At 38.3% G+C, this 13,144-nt stretch overlaps 3 protein-coding genes across 3 annotated transcripts; 2 read left to right on the plus strand and 1 right to left on the minus strand.

The window, feature by feature from the left end:
* Positions 1-666: 666 nt before the first annotated feature.
* On the plus strand, positions 667-1,179 carry LOC144640366 (uncharacterized). The gene has a single exon (XM_078499535.1). The coding sequence runs from the start codon at positions 667-669 to the stop codon at positions 1,177-1,179; it is 513 nt and encodes a 170-aa protein (XP_078355661.1).
* A 3,366-nt stretch (positions 1,180-4,545) lies between these two features.
* Positions 4,546-6,385, plus strand: LOC144640365 (uncharacterized protein KIAA1958-like). Its single transcript, XM_078499534.1, has one exon. It carries the CDS (start codon positions 4,688-4,690, stop codon positions 5,945-5,947), a length of 1,260 nt encoding a protein of 419 aa, XP_078355660.1. The 5' UTR covers positions 4,546-4,687; the 3' UTR covers positions 5,948-6,385.
* A 411-nt stretch (positions 6,386-6,796) lies between these two features.
* Positions 6,797-12,468, minus strand: LOC144640367 (kelch domain-containing protein 2-like; the record flags this gene model as incomplete). Its single annotated transcript, XM_078499536.1, has 8 exons — positions 6,797-7,663; positions 8,113-8,165; positions 8,695-8,797; positions 9,059-9,125; positions 9,394-9,506; positions 10,216-10,274; positions 11,501-11,581; positions 12,394-12,468. Coding segments are annotated over 8 exons (675 nt in total), but the record flags the coding sequence as incomplete, so codon positions are not given.
* Between the last annotated feature and the right edge of the window lie 676 nt (positions 12,469-13,144).

Genomic DNA, 13,144 nt, shown 5'->3' on the forward strand with positions numbered 1-13,144 from the left:
GACAAAAACGGATGGGGGCGATGAAGATGACGAACACGGTGATGCCAAGTCGGAGATTGCCGCTCAATTGATTCACCGATAACTTTGCCTCTATCCAAGTACACTTTACCTCAACTTTCACCAGCACTACGTTTCCTACATTTAAGATATGAAGAAGTATGCCAAATCCTACTGCTGCTTTCGATGTGGAACGTATTGGAAAGACGGCTTCAAAGGTCAATACACGTTTCCTGGGTGCTCTTACAATACACCACCCACCATCTTTCCGCTGCTAGAGGACAAAGGCTTCACCATTCCTGAGCATCTCAAGTACTTTCCTTATTTAGCCACCTTCGACTTGGAATGTTTGTTCAATCCCCACAGTGGTCTAAAAGATATAGATAAACTGGCTTGGGACGCCAACCATATACCACTCAGCGTCAGCGTCTGTTCTATTGTCCCAGGGTACGATCTGCCCAAGTGCTTTGTGTCACATGGTGATTAGGAGCAGCTTGTCAAAGAGCTCGGTGGACTACTAAGTTAGTTAAAATCAGTTGAGAAAGTTTTGGCCTCATCAGACAAGATTTTTTCAGCGTTTTTGACGCCACTGACAGAATCAATTAGAAGAAATAAAACAAAAGTCAGACCAACCGACCAGAGAGAGTAACATCAATGTCAGCGTCAAAGATGAGGGATGAGAGAAAAATTCTCATGGCGACCGATGATGATGATGATGATGATGACTTGGTCATGCAACGATCTGAACAATCATCTTGTTTGAGCAAGGTAGAGCTTTGTGCACAGGATATCATATCTTGGATGGCTGATAACAAATTATTATGCAACTCATCAAAAACTGAAATTTTGCATTTTTCATCTCGCTATCTTCAGCGTCAACCTATAGCCGCGGTGAATATTGCTGGCTCTGAGATCAAGACAAGCGTGAATGCCCGAGATCTTGGGGTCACTCTTGACCAGTGCTTAACGATGTCCACGCATGTAAGCAATCTTTGCAAATCTGCTTCATTTGCTCTAAAGCGTATTGGGAATATTCGTCAGTATCTTGACCAACCGAGCACAGAAAAACTGGTTCACGCCTTTGTGTCCTCTAAACTGGACTACTGCAACAGTCTCTTGTATGGTCTCCCTGATAAAGAAATCTCGAAAATTCAACGTGTTCAGAACTCGGCCGCCGACTGATAACAAGAACAAGGAGAGCAGATCGCATCACCCCAATCCTCCATGGCTGCCCGTGCGCAAGCGTATAATTTTTAAGATTTTACTTTTAACTTTTAAAGTTTTAAATGATTTAGCACCCAGTTACTTGGCGGAACTTATTAATATTCATCGACCGATTAGGTGTCTTCGTTCAAACAATGATCACCTGCGACTGCAGAGACCAGTCTTTAAGACCAAGAATTACGGTGGGCGCGCTTTTTCATCTTGCGCGCCAACATTGTGGAACAGTCTCCCGCTTGATGTTAGAAGTGCTCCATCGGTTGACACTTTTAAAACCAAGCTTAAAACGTTTTTATTCAATAATGATCTTTAGTATTTTTTTTTCTTTTCATTTTTAATGAATTTTAGTATTTTTAATGAACTTTAGATTTGAAGAATTTAGTATTTTTATCCTATTGTAATTTTAAATATTTTTACTTGTAAGGGCATTGAGATTTTTAATGTAATGCACTAGAAATAAATTTTTATTATGATGATGATGATGATGATGATGATGATGATGATGATGATGATGATGATGGAGAATAGATTGTGTCTAAAACAGAAGAAGATCGTGATTTACTGGATGATGAAGTGGAGGAGAAGGAGAAAGGTCCTTCCGTCTACAATTCCGCGTTTTACAAATGCCGACTGGCTAATTTACAAGACGAAGAGAAGAAACAGGGTTTAAGAAGGAGAGCTCCTCCAAGATGGCAACGGAGTGGTTGGAATGGGAGGCTGTAGAACGGGGAATCCACATATGCCACCAAATGAATGCCATACAGAAAAGCATATCAGGGAAAGGAGAATCCCAGTGGAGGACTTTCATGGTCCTTCTCAAACTGTGTTTTAATTCCAAAGTTGCCGGTTGCATGGCCATAACTGTCTCCTTGACAAAGTAAAAAAGATGACAATGACCCATGATAGAGGTACTGAAGGAAACTAAAGCTATTTCCTAGTGCACCGAAGACCAGGGATACCATCTCGTGGAAATGTGGGAATGTCAGTGGCGTCGACTTAAGAAAACCAGTTCTAAAGTACAGTAATTCCGTCCACTCAATGATATGATTCTGTAAGACCTTAACGGAGGCTCAGCGTTGTTGAGTGCGATGTTCAGGTACCAGACCATCTGAAACCACTCATTGCAGAAATGCTAGCCATTTTCAAGGATACAGAAATATCTCGACATGACATTGGGGAGTACATGAAAGGCTTTTCTGAGGAACAGAAGATTATGGCCTGATCCCGGAGAAGCCTCATCAGTAGCTATGTTGGAGAAAAATCCTGTTGGCTATCCCACTCATGGAATGGTACTTGGAGCATGACTTAGAAGTAATCCACATCTACCAAGTGGTGGAGTATACACCCGTGCCTTCCTTCAAGCCCTTTAGAAAGCTGTCTTTGATGCTAGTCGGTCAGGAGACGTCGACCCGAACAAGGCCATCATCGTGGATACGATGAAATTGGTATGTATCGATCTTTTTCATTTCTCTGATTAATATACCGTTTGTTAATGTTAATCTTGCTTTTGAAGTTTTTTTATAGGTAGGTAACTCGAGCTATGGAAAAACGATTACAGACCAAGAGCGATATAGAGAAGTCAATTTCTGTAAGGAAACTGATGCATCCGGTCTTTGCATACCAATATGCGAAATTTAGAATGTTACAGTTCTATTTTGATTTCATGGACAAATACCTCGATAACAATGATTTCAGTACTGTGAAATGGATACAGACGTGCCTATATTGCGATTGCAAGACTATCAATAGAAAGTATGATGAAATCAGAGTTAAAGGGACTATGTCACGGGATTTCGCAGATTTTTAGTCTAAATTGTTCTGAAATTAGTGGTAGGCAACTTAACCCTTAATAAACATTATCTTTTTGAACATCAAAAGGAATTTATAACCTTAATTTGCGGATGGAAATCAAGCTATGGCTATAAATATCGATATTTCAGAGACGTGTGGAAACAATTTGAAAACGTCTGCCTAACTTTTTCAAATTGTGATCCGTTTTCCGCAGGCAAAGATGCTCGTTAACAGTTTCAGTGCTCTAATATAGCAATTTCTAATAAAATGGACTATTTTTTTGGGTTTCCTGCGACACAAATATAAATTTTGGCTGTTCAAAAATCTGGTAAAATCCGTGACATAGTCCCTTTAAGAGTAGAATTTGAAAATGGTAAATGTAACTGAGTCGTAACTAGATTCCCAGAACCGACACTGCAGAAAACAAAGCTTATGATAAACGCACTCCGTGTTTATTAAGAATGAGTGGTCGGGTGAAGGAATGAATTACTGGGTTAAGTAGCAAGATCTACTATCGAGGGACCTGAAAGGTGGTTATAAATCCCATTTCCCAGCATATTGTTTTCCCAAATCCCAGTCGCAGCTCTATTGTTATTTTGTTCGTGATTCCCAGTCTCAGTGACCCTAGTCTCATTTTCCCAATGAACCAGTTGCCGAAATCCCAGGTTACAATAAACGTAATGTCACAAGAAACATAAAGATCGTGAAACCCATGCTGTAAGTCCGCTTCCCTTTCGGCAGAAGGGTTTGTTGAAAAAGCCTTCTGAGGGAAAAATCCTAGCATGTATCCAATATCAGCAAAGAAAACTTAATTAGTGAACAGTGACCTTTCTGCTGAGACTATAGTACGAAAAGCGCACGTCGTCGCTGTATTGCTTTTCATTGTCTACTAACTATCTCGTTCATTTTAGCAATTATATCTTCAGGATTACGTTTACCCTATAAAGTTAATTTCTTTTCACTGAAAGAACAATGACCTGGTGGAACAATTAGCGCCTCCCACACTCCGGACGATTCTTGGTTTCGAAGGCAGAATCGATTCTGAAACTTTCGTTGCACATTATTCCAGCTATGAGGATAATGAATTTCTAGTTCCCAGTAATGGTAATGGTTTGAGGTATTTGTACCCAGGCTACTATTGCTTGGGAGATGCATGTTCTTAAAATATTAGTAATCACGCGACAACCATGCATCTTCCTATTCGGAAAGAAGTTAAGTTCATCGATTTTGACCCTACGTGTGTACCCCCTGGTAGACACGTAGGGTCAAAGAGGCTATCCAAATAAGACTTCATCCTAATAACAATAGAGAGAATGGAGTCGAAATTCCTGAAGCTTGGATGACTATGATCACAAAGCACAACAGCCGATCGACGACAAACAGGACAGGCCTAAGAGGTAACAACATCCAACAGTCGGAATGATAACGAAGATCAAAATGACCAATAGCAGCGAACCAACCTGCTACAAATAGCGACACGTAAACAATCCACCTCATCGCCTGATGACGATTACAGCAGTACCTTATCGTTATATACTCAACAAAATACCGCGTTTTTGATTGGTCAATGACGAATGCATAAATAGGTTATAGAGTGCAAATTGGGGTTATAGAGTGCAATACAGAAGTTGCTATGGAAACACCGGGGAAGCGCCAAATTTGAAAACCAAATTAAAAAATGGCGGACAGCCGGTTTGCTTTGTCAAACCAAAATATCGTCGAGCAACTTAAGGAAAATGCGAGAAACAAAAACACGTTGAAAGCTACACAGACCTGGTTGAATGTTTGGCAAACATGGGCAACAGAGAGAAAAGTAAACCCAAAAATGGAAGAATACGAGCACGAACAACTCGATGAGATGTTGCAAACCTTCTACACAGAAATACGCACAAAAGACGGGTTTGAATACGAACCTGAGAGTTTAAAATCCATGCTGGCAGCCCTTGGCCGCTATTTAAAAGAACACGGCTACAAGTACTCAATAATTAGAGACCGAGAGTTCCACCAGTCCAAATTGGTACTTGAAGGAAAAGTGAAGTGTCTCCGACAGCAAGGAAAAGGCAAAAGACCCAACGCCGCGAACGCACTGACAACCGAGGAAGAAGAAATGCTATGGAGTGAACAAAGTCTCGGTGACTGCAGCCCAAGAGTTCTTTCCCAGACGATGTGGTGGCTCTTGACTCAACATTTTGGCCTGAGGGGAAGACAGGAACACCACTCAATGGAAGTCGAGGACTTCAGTTTTTGTGTGGACGACAGCGGCACAGAGTACGTCACATTTAAAGAGAATCCTACAAAAACGAGGCAGGGAGGACTTAACACAAAACATCGTAGTGTTCTGCCAAAAATGTTCGCTACTGGCGGTCAGAGATGTCCCGTTGAGTTGCTGAAGCAATACCTCAGTAGACGTCCTCAAGAGCTGCGAGAAAAAGGTCCTTTTTACCTTGCCATAATTGAAAACCCCAAAACAAATGTTTGGTACAAGAAGCAGCGCCTCGGCGTAAACAGTATCGACAACATGATGAAGAGCGTTGTAAAGAACACACCTCTGGAGAAAAGCAAGAAGAGATTGACTAACCACAGCGCAAGGAAGACGGTTGTGAAGAAACTGAGGGCAGCAAGCGTCGAGAGGCAGTCGATAATCCAGGTGACTGGACACGTAAGCGAGAAATCTCTTAACGACTACGATGAAGGTAGCGAGAAGGAACAGCAACAACTCTCCAACATTATCAGCATGCCTCCACAGTCAGCAGCTTCGAGCAGTTTCGCTGGTGTACCCGCAATGCCGTCTTTTCCCGCTACAACTTCAAGAGGTGAACAGGTGAACACAAGCAGCCATGCTTACACCGTGAACAATTTTCACAACTGCCAGGTCACATTTAATGTGATTCAAGGACAGTGCACTTCACCTAAGTCTGTGAATCCGAATGCTATTTAGTGAGTCCGATTGAGATTAAAAACATTCAGGAACATTTGAAAACAGATAAGGGAACCAGTATTCTTGTCGCTTTTAACAACTGAAATTTAGCTTTTTGAGTTCAGAAACTTTTCAAAACTTCACGCTTGATTTGCCTTGTCACAACATGATATTTTTTGATTGGTTCAAATAAAACATGTGAGCATTTGGGAAACCATTGAAGTGTTTCATGTGGTACGCATGGCGTGCAAAGTAGCGCGACGCAGTAATTTTTGTTGAGTACATAATAAATAAAAAATCGTATGAACGCGAGTGCATTACGTGATTTATGGTCACTCGTGATGTTTTAAAAGTTCTCAAATTGCACTCGCCTACGGCTCGGGCAATTTTGAGAACTTTTAAAACATCACTCGTGCCCATAAATCACGTAATGCACTCGCGTTCATACGATTTCCTGTACTTATTTTCGCGGGACTTAATTTTCGTGATTTTTTGAAAATCGCGAAATTTAAGACCCGCGAAAATTTATTTTAAACGTTTTCTATTGTATTTTTTGGCAAAATCGCGAAAATTAGGTCCCGCGACATATGCCCGTTCCATTTTCGCTTAAGTTCCCGCGAAAATAAGTAACAATAAGGTATATAAAACGTCGCGATCAACACCTCAAACCGATTCCATCGTGAGGCAAACGAATAAACGTTCATCTTTCCTGACTTACACTACGATGAAAAACACATCATTAATGATATATTTGTACAGTTACGTATTATTAATAAATTGTATCCACAAGGTAAGGTCTTATCCCATGTACCAAGTTGACAAAAACAGTGGGCTGCAAGAAAGTCTCCGTGGAAAAAACTACTGCAACTCTTGACAAAAATTACTTTATTCTTAAAATTAGTTATAAGATTATACATTATTTACATTAAATTATCATGCAATATCGATATTTACCTTAAATATTTACACACGTCCTTATATTGGGTTTATTCCTTTCTTTATTCCATCTTGAATTTTTTGTGTTCAAAAACTTCTGGCTCCAAAGAACTTTGAACTTTAATTTGACAAAGCTAATAATAATAGTTAAATTCAATACTTACACTACTTACAATGGGATGCTAAATTAATGATTACCAATAGTACAGGTGAAGAAGTGTGTCTGCGCAAGCCTACTAGAGTCCTTGAGTTCTATTTTTGGGCAAGGCACCTCACCCTCACGGTGCAAGGCTATTGAAATGAGCGGTGTCAAATCATTTGGGCAACCTACAATGCCCGCCATAATATTCCTTGGGACACTTCTTTTCTAACTGCAACGTGACATTCCGTTACGAATTCTCAGGAATGGAGAACCCCCTTCCCCCGAAAGAAATTGTTGCAAGATAGACGGCAACGGAAGGCATTGCTTTTTCAAGGTGCACAGCATTGTAATAGGGAAGGGGGATTGCAAATCCCCCCCCCCCCCTGCTTCAAGTGTAAAAAACGGCAAGTGTCCCAAGAAATGTGGCATGGATTGTAGCTTGTTCGATCCTGGTAGAAATGAAATTCAATCACAGAGCGTCATCCCACTTCTGGTGGCAATGTTCCTTAGAAATGATGAATGTTTAATATATGATTTATGCCTTTCCAATAGCCTGTAGTCTTCTGTGCAGGAACAGTGACATGAGAAGGTTTTTTGGAAGCATCTTTAGTTGCTTCTGGAGGGTTGAATAATACTTGACAACTGTATCAGCACACAACCTGACAGGAAAAGACAGCGAACAGTATTACTCACAAGCTGATTTACCACAGCCATCAGAATTAATTTCAGTTCATTCAATGGAAAAACATGAATCTTTTCCAAGCACTAAGGCTGTGGGGGATAGCTATGTCACAAAAGCTCAAGCCTCCCAACTTCACATGGGCACACCACATGGAATGTATCATTCCTTGTGCTAATTTATTCATTAAGATAAATTTCGTACAACTTGAAACATGTATGCATTATAATTCCTGTCTAGTTTTACAATGACAAAAATCATTCTGAAAGAAACGTGAAATTATCAATACTTGAAAATTACACTGATTTTCCAAGAATATTTTAAAACGTTTACTCAGTGCAAGAAATTAAAGTTGTAAAAAGGCAAAAAAAATTCCATAAATTAATTTTTTTTATAGCTGTAGTTGGACAGCTTTAACCTATAACTCACCAGTTCAGAGGCTGGGGTGTAAACCTAAAGATCAGAATACTGTCCATGTGTTCCTGAGAAAAAAAAGTACCAGCAACTATGAGCCACGCCCTCTTGTTGTTGGGGTTAACCAATACCACCCTATATCACCAACCCTTAACAAATTATAACACACCTTTGTAAGTGATGCCGATTTACTGACACATCAAAAAATATTTGCTAAAACTGGAATTGTTTTGTTGTTATTCACTTGAACAAGACCAGTGTTAAATCAGTGTTTGTGATTTAATGATAGAAAACTAAAAATACAAGTTTAGATTGTTAAATATAGAGGTCGTAGTTGCTCCTTTATCATATTTAAAAATTCTTGGCTGCAGTAATCTTGTTCACAACTACCTGATATTGTGATCATCAATGGCACAAAACAAAACAAAATAAACCATACCAACATCAAAGGTTTCCGTTACTTAAACAATACCCAACAAGTGACAACATTGCATTTTTCACAGGCTAGTATTGCAGTGACCTTTAACAAAACATCACAAGGAGTGTCAAATCACTGACTTAGACTTGTATACAAACGTAAGATAATCAAATGATTACCGGTTCAGGGCCTAGTACTGAAGTAGCACAACCTCCAAACAGAAGAACTTCTCCAGGTGAAGATGTACTACAAGCTGTATGCCACATACGAGTCATTGGTGAACTGTGCACAAGAAAAACATTGTATCAAGCGATAAATAATATATTTTTTTACGTTATTGGTTGTACCAGCCAAAAGGTTAGCCTTATTTTGCAATCAGACTTACTCACTTTTCACAACGAAAAAAGAAGTATAAACAAGAGAAAGAGAGCATTGTTCACATAGGGCTTGTTGACATATGATTTGTAATTTAATTATCGATCACTACCTAGTAATAATCTAACAAATGAATGTTACTGGAATATAGTCAACTGTTTGCATTACCCTTGAATTGAAGGAACTCTCAACTGAAACCAGATCATTGTCAAAGTGTCTAGAATATAAGCATCACCTGACAAAAAGAACATGATGAACCAACATTAACATACAGTTACAACTGGTCAACCTCACTGCCAGTTAACACTCACCTAGAAAAAGGTAGAGCTTTAAATTTCCTTGGAGATCCAAGGGATATAAGGTGTTGTTTATCAAGTGAATACAATGTATTACCTTTTTTTTCAAGCAAGAAGAACAAATGAGCAGACACGTCATTACAAGATAAAATCATTATGATGGAAATGCTTTTAGTTGTTTTGACTGTAAAAGGTTTGAAATCTCACCTAATGCTTGTTCCTCATTGTTGAAGCCTCCGTAAAGAAACAAATGTTTGTCACTAGCAGCAGAGAGAGAATGCCATGTCCTTCCTTCAGGAACATTGCCTGTTGTCGGAATACTAAATCAAAGTGTCATAATTAGTTTTTTGTGGTTTAAATTTATCTTTGGTTTACGGCGCATTTCACAAAACTTGAAAACAACTCGAACTTTGCAACTTGCAAACTTAGCTGCACGTGAAATTCACACCTTCATTTTGAAGTTCACAATTTGATGGACAACTACGTGATGAAATTCGTAGCAAACTTTGGGAATTTCAAATGAACTTTAAAAACCATTTGTTTAAAGTTTTGTGAAACGCACTGTAAAATTTTCAAACCACTTTGCTCTTTATTGTTCATTGTTTCATATTCATTAAGTATAATCTGAAACAAAATAAAATAAAAACCAAACTGGTTAGAAAATTTTTAAACGGCCTTACGATAAATGTAAACCTAAAAATACATTTTCAGACCTTCTGTAAGTTGTATACAAGAAGCTTATTGTGTTTCAGGCTAGGTACCTTCAGGGTCCATCAGCATGCATTCTAGGTCATCTACACAAATTTGTATTTTTTTGAGATCCTCTGGTAATCATTGGAAATCTTTATTCTGAGTAATTTTGCCCTTGATAAAACAAATTAGCAACAAATGCCCTCTGATTGTTAGTCCTGTTTGTTAAAACCCTGGAAACGTAGAGCACAAGCACATTTGATCTTATTTACAGAGTGCATATAATTATTAAAGGTACCTTGTGATTGACAAAGAGAGTGAACATGAAGCACTTTTTACCTATTACTCCACTCCAAGGTGTCCATATTAAGAGCATGCAAATCATTCCGTCGTCTTTCCTACCAAAGGAACATAAAACCTTAGCATAAAAGACTACACAGTTACATGCAACTTACATAATTAGCGAATATCTTTAAAATGTGGTTCATTCATTCCACTACACAGTGACTACAACTCACTCCAAAGTTGGCAATCTAAAAATCGAAAGGAATGGCAATTTTTTCTTCTCCTGAACTCTCTTGTTGCCCTCCTTTACCTCTTTGTTGCATTTCTTGGTCTTATTGAAGTCATAAAACAACTTTAGCACACTTGGTGCCAACACCCTAAAATTAACCTGAATCTCTTTTTTAAAAAAAATTCAGCTATTATTTGGCAAAGTAGAAGGTTTGTATGGGAGAATCTTGAACAAGGTTGTGAATACAGACTGGACGCAGTGAGGTCTGTACTCATGACTGAGGCAGACTGACTAAGCCTGCTGATTAAGCAGGTTTGATTAAGCAGGTACCTGGTTTGTGCTTGCTGACATTCTGCTTGTGAATGGAAGTGAAACAAAGCAAGGTCAAGCTCACTGGCAGGTTATGTTTTCAAATTCTCTAGCGTGTTTCATTGAACGACAAAAGATTCTTACAGGCATTCAAGTTGCCCTCAGTTGTGTTGAGTGCTTTTAACTTCTGGCCACACAAATACTTTGCAATTTCGTCTTCAGTTTATGGTTTGACTGCATGCTTGAGCTGAACTTAAATTTGCCAACGTCTGCTCATTCTTTTTTTGTTTTTTCTTCTCAAGGTTTTTGGTTCTTCTATTTAGCATTTTCAGCAGAAACAAGTCAATGTTTTAAAGTTTTTGTATTTTTGTTTGTAACTCTGACACAGCAAATGTAACAGATAGACCAGTCTTGATGGTGGTCAAGGTAGGAAAATCTAGTCTGCCATTAGTATCAATTTCAGCCAATAAAATTTGTGAATACTGTAGTTTCTAATATTATTTATTGCAATGTAAAAGAAAATAATTACCGATATAATTGTAACCTGTTAACTGTCTTCTCCACTTTATGTTTAGGACGTTGACTTATGTTTATCATTAATTCAATTGTATCTCAATAAATTAAGGCCACTTACTAGAAATGCCAGCTAAGAGAGAAAAATTTTCAGACTTTGACAAATGAAAATGCAAATTCAAGCTTAATAAAATCAACCCCCAAATTTGTAGGGACATTTTAATGACTTAATTTATATTAAATGTCGATGATTTGTTTTTTTTTTTGGAAAATGAATTATTACAGTACCATATATCTTCCACCAAAAATATAAGCAGTATTTCCCAGTTTAGCTGCCGCTTGTGCAGCTCTTGGTGTAGGAGCGTTACCCTAAAACACAAAAGTGACACATGAGAATACAAATAAAACAACAGCATGTCAAACAGCCTTTGGTGATGCATTACTATGGATTTAACAGATTGCAGAGACTAGAAAGACCTAAACTTAGTTAGTGAATGCCTTAGCATTCTGATTAATAATTATAGTACTAAAATGAGAAGCATCCATTTGAATTCGTAAATGATAGGTCTCTCATTAGACTGTCGGTAGATTTGTCAGCCAACAGCCGACCAACAGTTTACTGCCAGGCTACATACAGTCTATTGACAGGTTTACAAACATACAGTTAGCCAACAGATCGTTGAAAGTAGTAATCTTAACTAGTGGGGCTCACTCAAGGCAAAAATTCTCCAAAACTCATCTACCTCACTTGTGAAATTAATACATGTACTGCAAATTCAATGTTCTTTTCAAACCTTAAAAATACTGCTTTCTTGGCCAATAAAGCATAAATCAACATGATGTAGGCTTGTAGACTTACAAAGCTAGCAGTCTAATGGAGACAGTGACCACTTATCCACATGCACACTGCCTACTTAGTCCTAGTATTACTGTAGCTTTAGTGATACATGTACATTTTTTGTCATTTTAGTCGACTGATAATGGTACTGAATACATGCTAAAATACTGCTAATTCGGTTACACTCTCTTGCCCCTTCAAGACATTAAATTTTGCAAAACGTGGGCATCAGGGTTTAATAACAATGATTATGCATTTTTACATATTTCATGCAACTGTGTTATTAATAATTTATTATTAACCATGTATGAATTAATTATTCTTAATAATAAATTAACTCCACCTTTGTCTTTGGTTGGCTCCAAGTTAAATAACTTGTATCCAAAACAAACACATGACTGTTCCATCCTCTGTTATCCTTCAAACGGACACATTAGAAATTAAGTAAATAAATAATAGGAGTCAAGATCGAATGGTCCCTCAAAATGTCGCAGTGCTCGCAATGCTCGCAAAATTTTAGTGGGTGCTCGTTTGCTCGTGCTCGCACATTTTTACAAGTGCTGGCATGCTCGGTTTTTAGTGGAGGTAGGTTTTTGAAAAGTGCTCGTTGCTCAAAAGGTTAATTTTGGTCAATGCTCGTGCTCGCAAAGAAAAACGCTGTGCTCACAAATGCTCGCAAAGACCATTTGATACCCCTAATAATAAATCAAATATTTAGCAATTCGAATACATAATGTTTATTTTGGATGTTATACAATTATGAAACAGGTACGTGTAGCTGGGAGATCAATTTTTATAATTTTAAACTAACTTACATGAAAACAACAAACTACCGTATTTTCTCAATTAAACGCCCCCGGCGTTTATTTCAAACTTGGCTCCGTGGATACGGCGTTTATTTGAATGGTGCAGTTTATTGGAGCAAAATGTTTATTAAATAAGGGTTTTAAATCATTATATGTGACATGAACGTAATTTGCCATCATACCTAAACCATATTACACCTTAAATAAATGCCTGGAAGGCTTACTTACAACTCTGGCTCGGAGACCCGGCGTTTATTCGGGGCCCGGCGTTTAATCGAGAAAATACGG

This window comes from Oculina patagonica, unplaced genomic scaffold, assembly GCF_052425735.1.
Source record: "Oculina patagonica isolate OP01 unplaced genomic scaffold, crgOcupat unplaced279, whole genome shotgun sequence".
Taxonomy (NCBI): domain Eukaryota; kingdom Metazoa; phylum Cnidaria; class Anthozoa; order Scleractinia; family Oculinidae; genus Oculina; species Oculina patagonica.

Coding starts and splice junctions, on each gene's coding strand:
- LOC144640366 (XM_078499535.1), top strand. CDS start 667: ATGAGGGATGAGAGAAAAATTCTCATGGCGACCGATGATGATGATGAT.
- LOC144640365 (XM_078499534.1), top strand. CDS start 4,688: ATGGCGGACAGCCGGTTTGCTTTGTCAAACCAAAATATCGTCGAGCAA.